The 19,905-nt window shown below is 43.4% G+C and overlaps 1 protein-coding gene across 1 annotated transcript; it reads left to right on the top strand.

Moving 5' to 3' along the window:
• The first annotated feature begins 1,705 nt into the window (after nucleotides 1–1,705).
• mgat3a (beta-1,4-mannosyl-glycoprotein 4-beta-N-acetylglucosaminyltransferase a) lies at nucleotides 1,706–19,514 on the top strand. The gene is made up of 6 exons (XM_063219599.1): nucleotides 1,706–2,001; nucleotides 10,963–11,158; nucleotides 12,392–12,502; nucleotides 16,264–16,695; nucleotides 17,384–17,536; nucleotides 17,890–19,514. Exons 1-6 carry the CDS (start codon nucleotides 1,976–1,978, stop codon nucleotides 18,607–18,609), a joined length of 1,638 nt encoding a protein of 545 aa, XP_063075669.1. The 5' UTR covers nucleotides 1,706–1,975; the 3' UTR covers nucleotides 18,610–19,514.
• Nucleotides 19,515–19,905: the final 391 nt, after the last annotated feature.

Genomic DNA, 19,905 nt, shown 5'->3' on the forward strand with positions numbered 1-19,905 from the left:
GGTCTTGTGCGTTTTTCTCACCGATATCTTAAAGGTTTATGCGTTACAAAATGTTTATTATTTTGTTTATTTTCTGAACGTTTTTTTTAATAACTCAAATGGATATGTTAAGAAACGTGTTTATCTTCTGGTTTGTTTTTTGGAAAATTCCATTTAAAACATGAAGGGATATTTTAAGAAAGGCTGTGAGTTTAAAAAAAAAAGCATTTTGATCATTTTGTTTTCTTGTTTAAAATGTCATACATTTTCAATTTCCAAAATCTATTGAATGGATGAATGTTGTAGCCCACTAAAGATAATAAATTGTCAATTTGCATTCTTTTTGTGGGTTTTATTCTTTATTATTATTATTATTATTATTATTATTGGGAAGGTTAAATACATTCCGGCATATTTATGGGTTTTAATCGGTAGGGTTCTGGCAATCTTGTGGTAGGCTCATGGGCCATTTCTGGGTCTTCTGGCAAACATCTGGTAAGGTGCCGGCACTCTGTCGAACGTTCTTGGCATTCTACTGGCTGCTTTCTGGCATGATTCCGGCAAAATCTTGTGGGCCGTTTTAGGCCCGGGAGTAACCCCTACATATTGCGGCATATTTCCAGGATGAACCAAGGTTTCTGGGCCATAAAAAGCCCAGAACATTTTTGCTATCTGGGTTAGGCCTACATTTTTCAAATGTTTGTTTTTGGCCAACATTAAACCTATTCTCTTACTAGTAGGCCTACTGCGCACCCGCTGTAAATATCATATGTGCACACCTGTGCGCACCCGTCTACTTGTCTTTCACCACTGTAGGCCTACAGGCAAGCATTTCAATTTTGTTTTGTGTTCATAATATAAAAAAATGTAGGGTCAGTTAAGTTTTATTTCAAAGTATGTTTCAATTTTCCCTAGGCTATGCGTTTGTTAGGCACTATTGACAAAGGCAATGGGCCTACTACAGGCCTACGCCTACATGGGCATGCAAGGACAACATTTGCAGGATTAATTCAGAGATTTTATTAGGGAAGAGCAGTGTTCTGTAGGCTTAAGTCCATATCATCTTTTCCTTCTTTCTTCATTTAAAGTATCCATTTTTAGAACTAAGTCAGGCTACATTAACTTGTGTGACCGTGCAAGTGTCATGTAAGCCTTGCTTAATGAAATATTTTGTAAACAGCTTCACCACCACACTTTTGCATAGCCAAGATAATTGCTGTAGGCTAGCCACAGGACAGGTAACTGGCGTCACGATTTGCAATTGCAAGTAGTAGCCGTTCTACAACTCCGGATGTTCCTGCCCTAAAACTCTCATTCCTCCCCTTCAGTTGTCAAGAATGTGGCAATTTCATAGTAGGCTATAAGAAGTGTGAAGGGGCTCACCTACTCTTTTCTGGGGGGGGGGGGTATGCAAGAACGATTTTGGTGCGCCCCCCTCCCCAAAAAAACACTTAATAATTATTTGGCGCCCTCCAACGCCCTCTCTTTGGCGCCCCCCTCTCTCTGGCGCCCCCCTGCAACGCATATGTCGCATATACTGTAGTCGCGCCCCTGTGTGAAAAATGAGAAGTGAGAAAAATGAACAGTGGAAAAAAAACCTTATGGTGATATGACTTCGGCGGTCGTGCATGCTCTGGTTTCTTTCGGTCAGCACGCGCAATTTCTGAGAGTGCAGTTGTCAAGGTAACGAACTTGGCAGAGTTCGTTTTAACTTCTTGTCATCAGAGCGGAGATGACAGAGAGGGTGTGCACACGTGTGTACGTATCTGTGAAGACTTGAACCAGTAATTTCGCTGTGAAGTTCAGCCTAACAACTACCTGGGTCCGCTGCTGAATGCGGAAGATGCAATTGGAAATATATCATTTGTACCGGTACTTCGGTTTGTGACTTACGACAGGGCGACGACATTGTCAACTCCAGATAGACAAAACATTAATGTACACATCCAAGCGGTGAGAGCCCAACTCTGGTGGGGCATGACACTCCGGCAAGAGGATGGTGCGGCTACACATATGTGGCAGGTATGTCACTTTCACTACCGTTTTCGTAATAGATGTAGAACTAGAGCTCGGAGTTAGGCTATGCACCTGTTGCTCAAACATCCAGTCTCTGTAAATTAGCTCTTGGTCAAGTCCCGGGTGATTCAAGTTATGAGTACTCATAGCTGAACTAGGCTATTCGACGGGGAACTGTCACTGATGTACAATGACTTTCCTTAATGGGTTCCCTTCATATTCATATTCATCATCATCTTCTATTTCTACTAGGACAATGAGTTTTGTTGTACCGTTGGACGCACGTTCGAATGTTGTTGTTTTCATCACCCCTTTTCCTCTGTCCTCCTTCCTCCCCTCAATCAACAGATGCCCCTTGCAGAGGGAAACACGAATAATTTTACCTTTGAATAATTTGGTCGACACACTATCTTGTTAAGTTTAGGCTACTTTGGAAAATGAGCTACCATGCAAGGCAATAACTAAGCCTATCTCTAGTATTTGACATGACTCGTGAGTTTGGTCTCAACTAAATTTTGCTGAGTGGATTGTGAGGCCCCAGCAATTCAACAATGGACATTTCAATTAAAGTAGTACAACCAGAGAGGGTCTATAGAGTCTATGTAAAAGGGCTATGGTACAACTTCTGCCTATTTCGTATGCAGTTGTAATGTCACACATACCCTGTGACTTCCTGGGCATTGTAATGGGGATCCTGGTCATTGTAATGGGGACAGAGTTTGTTTACATTTCAAAAAAACATTTAAAAGAAATTCCCAAAAACATGAAAAGGTTATGCAACATCAGCAGACAACTGGCAAACAGCGATAAGCTTACCTTTTGAGATAATGTTTTGGAATAGGCCTATGTTTTAAGGTTTTTAACAAAGTCTGCCCCCATTAGAATAGCTCAAATCTGAGGGCTGAGCCGAAAAATGCAGCATCGTACTGACAAGTCAAGGGTGGCGTGAGCAATTCAACAGCATATTGAAAATGGCAGTTGTTTCTTAGTAGGGCTATCATTAAGGTAAGCGTACCCATTAAGCCCATGTACCCTTTAAGCCCGCTTTCAACTTTGAGGTCAATTTAAAGAAAGGGAAAGGGTGAATTTTGTTGTTCATCACCATATCCAATTAAAGGGTTTAGTAACTGACAAAATGTTTTTTATTGCAAACAAATCACATTTTTTATTGTCGAGTTATCCCCGTCCAAGTGAATCCAGTCTCAGGACTACTGACAAGAAGTTGCTGTTTTGGGACATGTCAGAAATCATAGAATTTCAGCTAGTTTAAGTCAAGTATTTTGAAAATACTTTCATATTTAGTGAACTAAGAGGTAAATGTAATGATTTTTATATATATACATGCAGTGTTTCACTAAATTATAGCATTTCCCTTCAAATGGAAAGATGTGTTTTATGAGTGAGCAAACGCCAATATTCTCTTGATACAACCACACACCATCTTTATCTTACTCTACCGTTAGACTTAAGGTGGTTAGGTGTGAATCGTAAGCATATTCCAGTTGGTTTGGCATTGATCTTTAAAGAAATGCATCACGAAATGTTTTGTGGAGTTGATCATTTCCATAAAATAGCTTTTTGTATAGGCGGGCTTAATTGGGTACTGGGTGGGCTTAAATGGTACACCCCATTGAAATGCATGCAAGTTGGCATGCATGCTAATGAAAAATGCCTTTGAGGGACATAAAAAGTGCTGTACAATCTCAAGTTGTAGGTCAAAAAGGTGTAATGTAATGAACTAACAATAATCAATAAGAAAAAATACATTTCTCTGTTTGGATGAAGTATTTTATGAAGTATATTAAGAGATTATGTAATATTTAATTAGGTTTTATGCATTATTTTTTGAGCAAATCTTACATTTTGGAAGAATATTTTGGTCTGAAACCATTTATGCCATGTATGCTACACTGTTTAAACTCAACTCACACACCTCACCAGGTATTTTGATAGAGAAATAACTATATGAGCTTATTTGGTACACAAGTGGGCTTAAATGGTACCAAAGGTACCATTTAAGCCCATTCAGACTTTTCACTTTTCTCATAAAAAATCTTCCTATTGTACTTTGAAATACTCATCAACTCAGTAATAAACATTGAGAAGAGAGGTAAACCTTACTATTTAAGAAATCATTTCACAAAAAAATTGTGTGAAGATGACTGAAAAATAAAGAAATTTAGATTTTGGTGGGCTTAATGGGTACGCTTACCTTAAGTCTTATAAGTGTAATACTGCAATTAGGCGATTTTAAATGTTTTTTTTTTAAACATTTGTTTTTCAACCAAGCACATTGACAACAACTGATTGATGTGTTGTGCAATTTAGGCTTCTATTATTGATTGATTGATTGATTGATAGGCACTAGGCTTGGGTGTCTTTAAAGGATAACTTCAATTTCAACATGTAGTAAACAATGGCATTCTAACAGGCTGCGCAACAGCCGGATGTCTGCGCCAGAGCCAGTTTAACAGTTAAGTAAACAGACTGTTAAAATTAGAATGAATGAAGTTGATATTAGATTACGTAAAGTTCTGCTAATGTAATGGAATAACTATACTACTAGGGCTGGGTATCGCAGCCATATTCCTGTATCGATTCAATTTCGATTCTTAGGGCTTTGAATCGATTCATCACAATTCAATTCGATTCGATGCGATTCATTCCGAATTGATTCAATCCGTTCCCTTCTTGGTGCCAGGATTTCTATATTTTTATATAAAATGTCAAAGGGCTGTGGCTTGACAGTGTTAACAGATTGCTAATGTATATAATGTAATAAGTAGGTCTAGGCCTAATTGACTAATACCTACTGGGTATTTTCCATAGGCCTAAATTAAATGGTTAAGTTACAGGTTATCAGGGTCCCCTGTTTCAAAGACCAGAAAACACCTAAGTACCGGTATGCGTACTATTGCAAGGAAACACACCACACACACACACACACACACAGTAGGCACCTATTAAGTTTCCATAATTGAGACATGTAAGACCACAAGGCCGGTATCTGTCTCCCTGAGGTCAGAACATTTAGAAGGAAGCTGAGTGCTTCTTCCGGTTGTCAGAGACGTGTAAGTTATAGTCCTGTGGTATAGCCCACAGATCTACTAGATTAAAACTATCTAGATCTGTGGTATTGCTAAGCTATACACTACAACTTAGGGCATGTCAGAATGGAAGCCAGCATTTTCAGATATCTCCATTTCAGTGGTTGTTTTCAAAAAGATCAGTTTTATGTGCTCAAAGTCACCGTACTAGTGTGGACGGGAGGTGTAAACCTAAACGGATACGGTCATGTGGATGGAGTGTTCACATTATCATATAAGTTGTTTACAGAAAGTTCAGCCATTAAGATCTCTCCACTTCACTATTTGCTGGAAATACTCAACTAATACATCATAACAACATTGCTATGACATTACCGAGAGGTTATAACATAGGCTCTGCACAAAGGGGTTCATCTGGTAACTGAGGTACCCTGAGCTTGGTACTGTCTCCTCGGTGGCACCAGGGCTGCCCGCCTTGCACGGGTGAGGCATAAATGCAGTTTTGTTTTGAGCAATGTGTGTGCACTGTGGACAATGTGACAATGGCAATGGGAGGTTCCCAGGTGGGCTTTCACTTTCACTTCCTTGCCAACTCTACTCCCCATGCCTCCTTTACTCCTCAAAGTTATATTTACAACCAGTGAGGGGCAACATTGATTCATTAGTTTACAATCCAGTGCCACATATTTCAATTGACTTGGTTTTATCTGTCCACTTCAGCCAGGTGATTGGCCGGTTGAATGATCTACTGGTTGAATCGGACCGGTAAAACAAAGTCATTTGTACATGACCCTAGATTGAGATGAGCTGATGAGTGGAGATGTTGGAGTTGGAAATAAACAGTTAAGGGCAAAATTGGATTTATTATAGTTACAATCAAGGTCAAGGTCAAAGTAAACTTCATTATCACCCAGGGGGAAACAGAAGTGATGTTGACCACCTGAGTTTCCCCCTGGGGGATAATAAACTTGACCTTGACTTTGACCTTGATTGTAACTAGTGAATCCATTTTTTCCCATCACTGTTCATTTTAAATGCTGCCGTCTCTGCTCATCACCTCTATTGACCATTTCCTCTAATATATGCCTAAGCTACGTTCACACACATCACTACTAGTTTGAGTTGGCGAGCAGCGAGTAACTTACAGGTATGTGAATGTAGCTTTACACTACATAGCCATTTGTCTGACTCAGCATCATCTGTCTACCTGTCCTCCCGGAGGGCGTTGGGTGGTATTACAATGACCTGGCTGCTCAGAGATATTATTAGGCCTTTCCCGAAGCATCCAACTGATCTGAGTCTATATGCAGCCAAGGTACAGTAAGCTTACAGTATAATGCAGCGGAGATGCCAGGCCATTACCAAAGCATCCAGCCTCACCGGCTCTTAGCCGCCATTTTACTCATCGGCACATTTCTCATGCTCAGACTCAGTGGCGGAGCAATCCCACACAGGACCCCAGAGCAAAAACAGCTATAGGGCCCCCTGTGCTACCCAGGCTACGACCTCCTAATGACTTTACACCTTCGGCACTGCGGAATTACTCAAGCAAAGAGCTCGCTCAAGTACTTTCTGAGCTCCGCCGGGCTGGGGAACTCCGCCCACTTTGTCAGGAACCAATCAACTTCGAGCATCTTCAACAACCCTGGGTAGAGGCATGTTCAAGGCAGTGACGTGGTTTAAACAGAGACGTTCTATTGAGACTAAGAAAATGTTTGGTTTAAACTTTGGCGCAGTCCTTTCTGGAATCGACCAGTTGCAAACCAAGGGAGGTGGGTTAACCATGTTATTCGTTATCTTCTTGGTCAGACCAGAATCTCGGTAGAGATCTCAGGCCACCCTATACGACCTGCCAAGGTCTTAATGACCCCCACCACCAATGCAGTAGTGCCCTGGGCCTCGGGGCAAATGCCCTGCTCGCCCATTTAGCTCCGTCCCTGCTCACACTCCAAGTCTGTGCAAAGTAGCTTTACTACCGTGGAGTATCAGTAAAGCTATTTGGCATTAGTACAGCTAAATTGCACAGATCTGTGCAGATTGTTTCCCTTTTTTCTGTCTTCTGTGGGGTAGCCAGCGTCACCTCCACACATCATGTTTTTTTCTAACATGTTAATGCACACATAGCGTTGGGTGTCAGATAGGGGGTCTACCACCTAATAGTGTGCGTGAATGAGTGAGTGAGAGAGAGAGAGAGAGAGAGAGAGAGACAATGAGAGAGAATAAGTCATGTTTTTCAGAGAGGGGATCTATTGTGTGGCCAGGGAATATGAAAAGACGTTGACATTTGAGATTTGGGAGGGGGAGTGAATAAGAGAAAAGAACCCCAGTCTACACCCTGCCCTTAGACTGTGTGTGTGTGTGTGTGTGTGTGTGTGTGTGTGTGTGTGTGTGTGTGTGTGTGTGTGTGTGTGTGTGTGTGTGTGTGTGTGTGTGTGTGTGTGTGTGTGTGTGTGTGTGTGTGTGTGTGTGTGTGTGTGTGTGTGTGTGTGTGTGGTGAAGATTATGTTGACAGTGTCCTTATGTTTCGTCTATTGTTTGGATATGTGATAGCATTAGTTTGTTCAGTGCATGTCAACCCAGCCCTGGTGTGTGTGTGTGTGTGTGTGTGTGTGTGTGTGTGTGTGTGTGTGTGTGTGTGTGTGTGTGTGTGTGTGTGTGTGTGTGTGTGTGTGTGTGTGTGTGTGTGTGTGTGTGTTTGTGAGTGTGCACGCTCGCACGTGTGTTTGTGGTGAAGGTTATGTTGACAGTATCTGTTTTGAATGTGTGTGATGCTATTACTTCCTCCCGTGCCAGTCAACCCAATACGTGTGTGTGTGTCTGTGTCTGTGTCTGTGTCTGTGTGTGAGACTTAGCCCAAAGGTTTGACGGTTAGACTCCTGACCCACCAGGTTTGTGGGGGAAGTAATTATTTGTGTGTGTGTGTGTGTGTGTGTGTGTGTGTGTGTGTGTGTGTGTGTGTGTGTGTGTGTGTATGTGTGTGCGTGTGTGTGTGTGTGTGCTAGGAGCTCCGTTTTTAGCTCACTTGGTATGAGGTGGCGGCAGGTCAGAGACTGGAGTGACTTTGTAAATAGAAGCATTCGGTGAATGGGGAAGAAGGAGGCAGACATGATAATCAACTTTGTTTCAGAACCAGTCGACCATGTCCGCTCCGCTCTGCCGGCTGCCTGTGTGATAATGTGATAAGTCAGACTTGGCCCTCTCTACTGTACACAAGGGAGTGGTTATGGTTATGGTTATGGTTATGGCTGGGGCGGGGGTTGGGGATGGGTGAAGGCCATATCCTAGCCTCGGCTTACCATATCTTGTGCTGATTTACTTCGGGTCTGAAACGGTCTGAAATTGTGAAATGCTTACTGGAGAGAGGCGCGAACTCCGTCGAAATGTGTTTCTTACTTTAGCCGATCACTAACACGTGGTCAGGACATTTTGAAGTGAAGTGAAAGCAAACCTGGGGAACTCCAATTCCCATTAACTCTGTTGAAATGCACGTCTTACTTTATCCAATCCCGAGCATGTGGTCACAGCATTTTGAAGTGAAGTGAAAGTCTGGGAAACTCCAACTCCCATTGTCATTGTGACACAGCAGACAAGTGCACACTTCAAAATTGCATTTATGCCTCACCCGTGCAAGGGAACAGCCCCCCGATGGCACCCCAAGGGATTGGGAACAGTGCGGCAGGACTGTACCATGCTCAGGGTCAGGGTACCTCAGTCATGGAGGAGGATGGGAGAGAACACTGGTTAATTACTCCCCCCACCAACATGGCAGGTCTGCAATCCGGCAACCTTTGGGATACAAGCCTGACGCCCTAATAACCGCTTACCCATGACTGCCTTACTTCTGTGAGGGTGAGCTGTGTTTAAGTTTGAAATGTGCATCCCCCCCTCCCTCGTCCCACCCCAGTTCAGTTATTGGCCGGTTGTCTGGTAAGAAGACTAGAGCCCTGCTAGAACACGTTACACGCTGGTCAGACATAACATGGATGGAACATGTTTTTGACAGGAGCTTACGTATGACAATGCCCGCATTCAGGCCAACAGAGAACTGTGCCGGCCCGGCACCCCTTCCCGCACCTAATGTTGAACCGGTTGGTTTGTTCACACCGCAAAAAAAGACCATGCCTGTTCAAAGTGAGAAATCTCTGAGGCGACTTAACTGTACATGCTCTCTCTCTCTCTCGCTTTGATTTGGTGTTTGTTTTTAATTCCCCTCAATTCCTTCAGGTTAAAGGAAGTATATCTACTCATTTTTTTTATTTTTTATTTAGTAATTCTTTATTTTCTTCTTGTTTTTATCCTTGCCTCTTTTATGATGTTTTTATCACCCTGCCTCGTGCTTTTATCTTTTACCACACACCTTACGTTGCTATTGTTTTTTTATCCTTTTGTTTTTTCTCCTTTCGCTCTTGTTTTTCTGGGGGGGTTTTGGATGGTTTTTATCACTGCACAGCACATTGAATTACTCTGTGTATGAAATGTGCTTTAGAAAGAAAATTGCCTTGCATTGCCTTGCCTTTTGCGTCTTGGATGTGCGCACCACTCCCTCACTTGAGCATTTTAAACGTGGCCATTTTCAAAGAGGGACTTTGGGGAGCGCTTGACCATATTATTTGGCCAAATCCTGGGGTGGGGCTGTATGCTGCACTATCATGAATGACCACTTGTAGATTTGTTTTGCATGCCAGCCCTAGCACCACCTCCACCACAACCACCCCCTCCCCTTTATCAGAAGCACAGGAGGTGCAGGGAGGTTCGCCACTGAGTGACATAGACAATGAGACTTTTAAAGGCTAGTCTAAACCTCACTGGCAGCAAATGCAATGATCGAAACACACACACACACACACACACACACACACACACACACACACACACACACACACACACACACACACACACACACACACACACACACACAAGACACACGTCAGACACAAACAGACACACACAATGACCTTTGTGCACGGTGTGAGCTGTGCAAGGAAGTACACACCCACTCCTTTATCACTGGCATGGCTGTGTCTTAAGTCAAGAAGATAAAGCAAAGAAAAGATTTTCACCCTGACCTCAAAGCGCTCCTGTATTTTATTAGTAAAGAACCCATAAAACTGAGGTACTGGTAGGATGACACTAGCCTGGGCAAAAGCCGACTGTTGACTCCGTCAAACAGTCTGGCGAAAGCTAAGAGGAATCCGTCTCCATGGAGGGTGGGAGATGGTCTGAGCTTACTCTGCCATTTAAATTAATTGGAGTTCCGAATTCAAATTCAAATTCAAATTGTGCTTTATTAGCATGACTGTTATGATATAGTGTTGCAAAGCATACGTAATAGCAAGGCAAAAGTGTGAATAGTGTTACCTTAACCAATCAGTAACAGACTCCATGGGTGAGTTCTGCGTCACCACTTTTAACTCTTAACTGCTCACTCTCAACTGTGAGTGAACCGAGCTAGGAGGCTTTCGCCAGACTATGTGCGAAGACTAGTCTTAACAGACTAATCTTTGGGTGGAAGTGCAGTATGGCATCGGCAGGATAGGATGACACAACTGCGGGCCTGTGTGTGTGTGTGTGTGTGTGTGTGTGTGTGTGTGTGTGTGTGTGTGTGTGTGTGTGTGTGTGTGTGTGTGTGTGTATTAACAGAGTAGAGAGAAGAGTAACTTTTATTCATCCTGAAGGAAATTAAGGTGTCTGTCAGCTTGGGGCTGAACAGACTTGTTGCCGCACTTGGCGGCGCACCATGGTAATCTGTGTGTTTGTTGTCCAGATGAAGTTGAGCCACTTGCAGGCTGTGTGTGTGTGTGTGTGTGTGTGTGTGTGTGTGTGTGTGTGTGTGTGTGTGTGTGTGTGTGTGTGTGTGTGTGTGTGTGTGTGTGTGTGTGTGTGTGTACAGTATTAATTTAACGCTTCTGTGTGTTTGCAGGATGAAGCTGAAGCGTTTGCGGTTGGTGCTGGTGTTGTCGGCTGGCCTGTGCGTGTTGTCCTTCATGCATTACTACAAGGCTCTGCACCAGCTGCCCCTCATGAAGGGCCTGCCCCAGCTGCCCCAGCTGCAGCTGCCCGCACGGGGCCCCACAGGCCGGCTCATGCCCCTGGCCCTCTTCAACAGACTCCTCAATGTATGTACTATGTCTAGTCTATGCATGCATGTCTAAGTGTATGTATGTACATATGTATGTATGAATGAGGCATAAGAAGAGCAAAGGCGGGCATAAACTGTGCGATATTTTCACTCGTGGGTATTAAGTAGTGTTGCACCGTTTTTTACCATTTTACCGATACCATTTTTTAGCCCCGATACCGATACCCGATACCTGGCTGTGCAGTATCGGCCGATACCGATACCATACCGATACTACTCTGTTTGAAATGTATATACAGTAGGGCCTATATATATATATATATATGAAAAGTTATATAGGCTACTACTTGGATGTAACATCATTGCTATTATGGCTTTGTCAGGCTGCTGCCTACTCCAGTAGAACTTTTTACACTTTTTAAATACCTATGATATGAAATAACTAAGATCAAGGCTGCGTTTAAGTGTCAAAAGAGCATCTATAAAAGGTATCGGTGCCCTATTTGTTGGTATCGGCCGATACCGATACCACCATTTTAGTGCAGTATTGGGGCCCCGGCCGATACTGGTATCGGTATCGGTGCAACACTAATATTAAGCTCCTTCTCACACTGCACGAGGGACTTTCACGATTTAAAAGTTCACATCTCACGACTCACGTCCTCACACTAAACGAACTGACAGTCGGATGCGTGCCCAATGCTCCCACTGCGCGACACGACGGGCATGTTTCCCGGGTCTGCAGAGGAGGGAACATTCCCACCTGAGGTGGAGATGAGGACGCACTCAACAGCGAGGCCCTATTAATTTGTGCATGTGTAGTGTCAAATTGGGTCTGCTTTAGCTGTGCGATTTACTCACGAGGCATGACCAGGATTTCAAACAGTTTTGATTTTCTTGCGAACCTACGATTGCACGATCATGAGGTGGAATCGCTTGTCGTTACCCCATGTACACTACACGATGCGAGACTCACGATTGACCTGCGATTGAGCAAGAAATCGGGCCGACTCCCAAAAAGTCGTGCGAGTGCCAAATCGGGGCAAAATCGGGGCAAAAGTCGCACAGTGTAAGCCCGGCTTAAGCAGAGTGCTTAGGGCATCGTAAATAAAAATTGACTAAAAATTATTATTATTTAATTATGAGGGGGGTCTCCTGACCAGTTATGTACAGTATGTATGTGTGTATGTATGTATGTATGTATGTATGCAGGCCCGGGGTGGATGTATCTATCTTGTGCAAATATTTATCTGTCTTGTCATGTGACCAGGGGGGCCACAAGACGTCGGCTGCTCCTGGGGTCAAAGGTCAAGCCTTCATGGTGTGGAGGCCGGAGGGTGGCAAGAGGAAGGAGAACACGGAGGAAAAGAAGAACACAGAGGTCAGTCAGTGTGTGTGTGTGTGTGTGTGTATGTTTGGGAGTGTGAGTGTGTGTTTGTGTGAATCCACCTTGCAGGCTGGAACTGTAAGGAGGAAAGTGTTGAATAGTGGAGCACCCGCACACCAATGAGCTCCCTTTTAATCCTATTTCATTTATTTTTGTGACTTTTCGGGCCACCACGGCCCCTCCTCAGGGTGTGCAGGTACTCCTTACCTTCGTTGAATAGTGGAGCAAACCCAGTCACTGTTGGTCAGTTGTTAGAAGTGGTTGTGATAACCGATGTCTCTGTGTGTATTTTGGTGTGCGTTTCATGTGTTCACTGAATACATGAAACTATCTCACTCCCCAAAACATTTAGGCCCTAGGTCCTTGTTAAAGTCTTGGCATGCAAAATGATTTACCAAGCTATCATACAGTAATGTGTTAAGCACTGTATAATTTATAAGTAAAAAGGGGTGATGGTAGAGGGTGACTTTTGACACCTCAACCAGAGTTGTCTATTTGTTCTATTTTGCCCGTAAATAAATAGGTCATACTCTAAATGTACAGGGGTTGGACAAAATAACGGAAACACCTGTCATTTTAGTATGGGAAGTGCCATGGCTTAAGTGGACCAGCCTGTTAGCCAATCTTCATTAACTGCACATTTGCTCAAAATTTAGCAATGCACACAACATTATGGGTGACATCAGACTTCGAAAAGGTGAAATTCTTTGTGCGCGTGTAACTGGTGCATCTTTGACTGAGACAACAAGTCTAGTGATGTATCAAGAGCCACAGTCAGACATCGACCCATTGACACTCTGGGTTTCCCTTCAACCTAGCCAGTTAAAAAGTTTGATTAGACCAAATACATTATTTATTCAATAGGCCTAACCATGAATTAATTAAAATCATTAGCACTTGAACCAAATTATTTGCCCAAATGGGCCCTTCAAATGTAGATCAATGAAGTAGGCTACAGTCTAGTTAAATCTCAATATAAAAAACTAGATGAGGCCCTGCCGTGGCCAATCCGTAGTAGGGCACTCGCCTGCCATGCTGCTGACCCGGGTTCGATTCCCGGCCTGGGTCCTTTGCCGACCCCTCCCTGTCTCTCTCCCAATTCGCTTCCTGTCCACCTTTTGCACTGTCCTATCAAATAAAGTGGAAAAAGACCCCCAAAAAATCTTAACAACAAAGAACTAGATGAAATATAGTACCACTCCTATTTATACATCCGCAAAAACATCAGCTGAACTGACACAGGTTTTGAACAAGGTGCTAGGAACAATAGAACGATGGGTAAAACAAAATAAACTCGTTCTCAATATACAGTCAATCCGGAAAGTATTCACAGCGCTTCACTTTTTTCACATTTTATTATCTTATTGCCTTATTCCAAATGCTACAAATGAATCTCTGTTGTCTAAATCCTACACAAATTATTCCATTATGACCATGTGAAAAACAATTGGTTTTGACGGTTTTGAAAATTTATAAAAATAAAAAACAAAGAAATCATATTTACAAAAGTATTCACAGCCTTTGCTTAATACTTTGTAGAACCACCTTTGGTAGCAACTACATTCCTTTTTTCATTTCGAAATGAAAAGGGATTAAAAGGGAGGTCATCGGTGTGTGTGTTTCAACCTTTCAGTACATTGAAATTGTAGATTTTGAGTCTGCACCTGGCTAAAATAGATGGGTGTGAGTTTTGAATGAAATCCTATGGAGAGTATCATGATCTGCTTCTGTAGTCACAGTGCATGTTGACATGCATGCTTCTCTAGGTGTAATTCAGATTTCCAATGTTGATGGCATCCATACATCGCCAAACCATGTCAGTCCCACAACCATGCTTGACTAGCCAGATGATGCATTTTTTGTGTAAAACTCACTTGTTTACCACCACACATGCTTGACGCCACGTAAAGCAAATTTGTTTATCTTGGTCTCAAGAGAGATGAACAGACCAAGTATATGGATCACTGGAACCATGGCGTGCGGACTGATGAGACCAAGATAAACAAATTTGCTTTAGATGGTGTTAAGCATGTCTGGTGGTAAACGAGTTAATTTTTACCAAAAAAGTGCATCATCTGGCTAGTCAAGCATGGTAGTGGGACTGACATCGTTTGGGGATGTATGAATGTCGTCAACATTGGAAATCTGAATTACACCTAAAGAAGCATGCATGTCAACATATACTGTGACTACAGAAGCAGATCATGATACTCTCCATAGGATTTCATTCAAAACGCACACCCATCTATTTTAGCCAGGTGCAGACTCAAAATCTACAATTTCAATGTACTGAAAGGTTGAAACACACACACCGATGACCTCCCTTTTAATCCCTTTTCATTTCGAAATGCCGGATGAAACAAAGAAAAGACAGGATGTTTGCCCATTCATGCTGTAATACTCGCAATTCAGTCTCCCTCTGTCCCTCTCTCTCTCTCTCTCTCTCTCTCTCTCTCTCTCTCTCTCTCTCTCTCTCTCTCTCTCTCTCTCTCATATAGTAGAGTACACTTCACTGCTAAGTGCTAATTATCTGTTTTAAATGGTGATTTTTTTTTTTTATTTGTTTATTTTTTTTATATTTTTTTTATTTGTAATGTGTATCATGACAGGCATTTGATAAAGCTCATCATAGTATTTACAAATCACATTATCAGTTGTGTCTACTTTTAATGAAATTATTTCTGCATAGCACTATCAGTGTTCCATTGCTTTCTAACCATACCAACGCACTTTAAAAACACACTGAAAAGATAAGGTGATAGTACTGAAAACCTATTTGATCATTACTGTTATGTTACATTTTCATACTTTGACACCCTTAAATTTGACTTGATAGATTGAAGCAGACCATCAACTTCAGAGGTTGATTTAAAAAAAAAAAAAAAATACCTCTGGTATTAGTGGTGTGTGTGTGTGTGTGTGTGTGTGTGTGTGTGTGTGTGTGTGTGTGTGTGTGTGTGTGCGTGTGCGTGTGTGTGTGTGTGTGTGTGTGTGTGTGTGTGTGTGTGTGTGTAAGAGAGAGAGAGAGAGAGAGAGAGGGACAGAGGGAGACTGAATTGCGAGTATTACAGCATGAATGGGCAAACATCCTGTCTTTTCTTTGTTTCATCCGGCTCCTGTTGTAGTATGTTTGTTCCTGGGGTTGGGTTGAGGTTTGGTTGGGCCTGGGTGGTTTAGCTGTGGAGAGTTCAGTAGTTTTTAAAAAGCTACTAAACTGCTTAACAACTTCAAGCTGGACATTCACATCTTTAGTCTGTCAGTCTCTGATGAGACCAAGATAAACACATTTGATTTAGACTGTGTCTGTCAAGCATGTCTGGTGAATACCAAGTGAGTAGTACACAGAAAAGAGTCCCATGCTTACAGCATGGTAGTGGGGCTGACATGGTTTGGGGCTTAATAAATGCCATCTAAAACATTGGAAAGCTGTTGAAATGTACTGTGACTACTGAGGCAGAGCATGATCCTCTCTATCATGGATTTTTAAGATGGGATGTACTCACTTTTGTTGGCATAGGATGAGACATTACTGTAATGGCTGTATTTTGAATTGATTGAATTTTGAGTGAACGCTCAATTGAGGTGGTTGTATAAACGTACACTAGCTACTTTTCATTGTGTGACAGGGACAGTACTTTATAATGTTGCTCCATGCAAAGATATACAGTAGTTATAAATCTGCAGAAATCTGAGGGATGTATTATTTTCTGGGATACACTGTATTTATGTCTTGTCTCTTGTGTGATTTCTCTCAGGATGCTGAGACGTATCCTCAGTTTAAGCCGCGACCTTTAGCCCCAATGGGAGACCTCCACCTGCGCCCCTTTGACCTGCGAGACGAGGATGCCGCCACGTACTTCGCACACACCAAGTCTGGCGGCGTGTGTTTCCGCAAGGGAACAAGAACCAAGAAAGACAGCCTGGAGGAGGCTTCGTCCAATGACGGCAAGCGGGCACTTCTCAGCGTCCAATTAGAACACAATAACCTGGGGACGACCGGAGCATGGAACGCCTCCGGAAAGCTTCCGCTGAAGCGCTCGGTGAAGTGCAAGTGTCTCCAGGGTTGGCATGGCGACCACTGCGGAATCCCCACCATCGTGCAGCATTCCAACCTGCCCACCAAGAGCAGGCTGACGCCACGCAAAGTGCCCCGACGCGTCATCAACGCCATTAATGTCAACCATGAGGTGCCTATTGTTGATATAATGATTATTGGCTATTAATTATTATTTTCATTTTTGTATTGCTTGTGTCCTGAGTGACATGATTTTTTTTTTTGCATTCTTCCATGATTTTATGTATGTTTGTGAGCTTGGGTACCTTGAAGTCATTCTCCTATAAATCACAATGTTATTTATTGATATACATTTATATACATTTATTGATATATACATTGGTATAAGGTACATTTATTTTCTTATTGATAAATAACATATTTTTAAGGGCTGGGACTTAACATGATTCATTTCAATTAATTAACTACATAAACATTAACACAATTTAAACAATTAACTAATTTTAATCGCACTATAATATAATTATAACATTTTGGATTACACCAGTGGAGGGCAGCATTATGCCTGATGAATTGCACTGGTCTGCAGATCTTGCTTATTCATCACATTGGAAAAAAAGGAAGAATATTTTGTTGTTTAAGCTTAAAATTCTGGTGAAAATACTTTTCACTGTTCTCAAGTCAAATCAAATATTTACATGCGATGAAAATGTGATTAATTTCGATTAATTAATTCCAAAGCCTTTAGTTAATTCGATTTCATTTTTTAATCGAGTCCCAGCCCTAATCTTTATATTCATTTTCATTTATTGATAAACTACATTTTTGTATATTAACGTTAATGATTTACCATTACGAAGGTGGACCTGCTGCATGCGCGCTTCCACGAGCTGTCCTCCGCAGTGGACGTGTTCATCGTATGTGAGAGCAACTACACAGCGTACGGCGCCCCCCGCAGGCTGCTGTTCTACGAGCACCTGGCCAACGGCACCTTCGACTACGTTCGGCACAAGGTAGCAGGAAATCTCAAGGTTGCCGTTTTTATACTTTTTTATTTGGCTAATATACCCATGCGTTTAGGCCCATATGGCCTTCTTCAGGGGTGTATCAAGAGCAGGCTGCTTGTTGGCCACTTTTCAAAACAATCAAGTTACAGTAGTCACGTGATTAGCAAATCACATTGTTCTGATAGCATATTTATGATCTTCCAAGCTTGTCTGTAATTTCCGTTTCGTTCTTCCTATGCAGAAGTATCCTCCACATGGACATTCAAGTCTGTAAACAACATAAGTAGTGTAGTAGTACAATTGATAAAACTTTGTATAGCATATTCCTGACCTGATTTTTGCATCCATGCGTTTCTAAGCTGCTCTACGTCTTCCTGGACCACTTCCCCGCGGGCGGCCGCCGCGACGGCTGGATTGCCGACGACTACCTGCGCACGTACCTGTCCAAGGACGGGCTGTCGCGCATGCGCGGCATGCGCGCGGACGACGTTTTCGTCATCAACGACGCAGACGAGATCCCCGCAGCCGAGGGCCTGCTGTTCCTCAAGCTCCATGACGGCTGGACGGAGCCACTCGGGCTGCACCTCCGCAAGTCCATCTACGGCTTCTTCTGGCGGCAGATGGGGACTCTCAACGTGCTGTCCGGCTGCACCGTGGGCATGCTGTTCGCCGTTTACCGCGGCAACGGCATCCTGCTGCGCCGTCGCGACTACTACAACATGCCGGGCTTCCGGCAGTACGAGGCCGACACGGGCCGCGTGCTGGTGCCCTGGTCGCTAGGCAGCCCTGTGCACTACGCCGGCTGGCACTGCTCCTGGTGCTTCCGGCCTGACGGCATCTACTACAAGCTGGTGTCGGCCCAGAACGGGGACTTCCCGCGCTGGGGGGACTTTGTGGAGAAGCGTCGAATGAGCTACATCAAGCGGCTGATCCGCACGGGGGGCTGGTTCGACGGCTCGGTGGCCAACTACCCCATGGCCGACCCCAAGGAGCACATGTTCGCGCCCAAGTACTTCCTGGAGAGCTACGACAAGTACGAGTATCTGCTGAGGAACCTGTACACAGAGGAACAGGACTGAGGAGGGGCAGGGGAATGTGTATACATAGGAACAGGACTGAGCAGCAGACAGAGGTGAATCTTTTCACCAGGCTAGGCAGGCCCCTAAGCCCCTAGTTGAGGAATAACAGCTCCCTCTTCAAACTTCAATAGTGGAGAATTGCTTCGAATGTTCCTTCCTTTGGATTTTTGCTTGTTGCCTACAATGATCCCATAATCACCTGTGGAAGCAGAATGACCCATACACAGAGGAAGAAGATTCAGGAGGAGCAGGGGAGCATCTTTACTTTAAGGGGAAGGGGAGTCGAGTTGCTCCGTTGGGACTCAAACCTGGACCTTCTGGGGTACCAAACTGGACCTCTGAGCAGCTTTGGTTTAGCTGTCAGAGGTCAGAGGCCCAGTGGTACCCCCGAAGGTCTGGGTTCGAGTCTCGGTGGGGCAACTCTACTCCACTCCCCTTTGCTACAGAGGAACAGAGCCCACGGACAGAAAGTAGAATGTCGATGTTTGTTTTTAAGGAGCTTATGACCTATGTAATTTATCAGCCAATCAACCTGTGGTCAGACGCTGTTGAGGACCTTGATGGCAAGGTTGGAACACTGGACAACTACAGTTGCATGTAAAGTATATAGACTATAGACAGAATGATTGTTGATGTTTATTGTTCAAGAGTTTAGGACCTTAATTATCAGCCTATCAAACAGTGACCAGATTCGCTGTTTAGCATAGGGGTGAGGAACCTCTGTCTCGAGGGCCTTTACGGCCTTTACCTTTACGGCCCTGGAGGCCGTCTTATCCGGCCCACGATATAATTCTAATTTTCAGTTTCACATGAAATATGTTTATGTAATGTATATGTTATGTTGCGCAAAGAAATCTTAAGAATTACATTTGCAATACAATTAAGTTATATTTTCAGGCAACCTACTGAAGGTACAGTCTATTGTAAGGGTGGCCGCCTTCAGAAGTGCAGGTGGAAATCCTGGTTTGTGTTCATAGTATGGCCCTTGGAGGACTTTGAAGTGGCCCCTTGAATGAAAAGGGTCCCCCACCCCTGGTTTAGCACTTGGTGGTGAGGTTGGAGCACTGAACATACGTATACGGTTAGTGTGTAAGGAGTTCTCTCAGGTTCATCAATGTCCTTTAGAGGTGATGCTGAAAAGTTGTGTTGACTTGATTGATTTTCTATCCCATGTGTAGTGGATTACAGAAGGTTGGCTCCGATGGCTTTATGTTTGCCTACTCCACAGCCCCGGTTATATAAACTGGTTGTTACCAGTATGGCAAGGACCAAGTCCTAATGCAATACTAAAGGCAC

This window comes from Engraulis encrasicolus, chromosome 2 (assembly GCF_034702125.1).
Source record: "Engraulis encrasicolus isolate BLACKSEA-1 chromosome 2, IST_EnEncr_1.0, whole genome shotgun sequence".
NCBI classification, from domain to species: Eukaryota; Metazoa; Chordata; class Actinopteri; order Clupeiformes; family Engraulidae; genus Engraulis; species Engraulis encrasicolus.

Bases quoted from the DNA above. Each gene is read 5' to 3' on its own strand.
- mgat3a (XM_063219599.1), top strand. From the start codon at position 1,976: ATGGTGCGGCTACACATATGTGGCAG. The intron at 2,002-10,962 runs GTATGTCACTTT...GTGTGTTTGCAG, and splicing joins CGGCTACACATATGTGGCAG to GATGAAGCTGAAGCGTTTGC. The intron at 16,696-17,383 runs GTGCCTATTGTT...ACCATTACGAAG, and splicing joins CCATTAATGTCAACCATGAG to GTGGACCTGCTGCATGCGCG.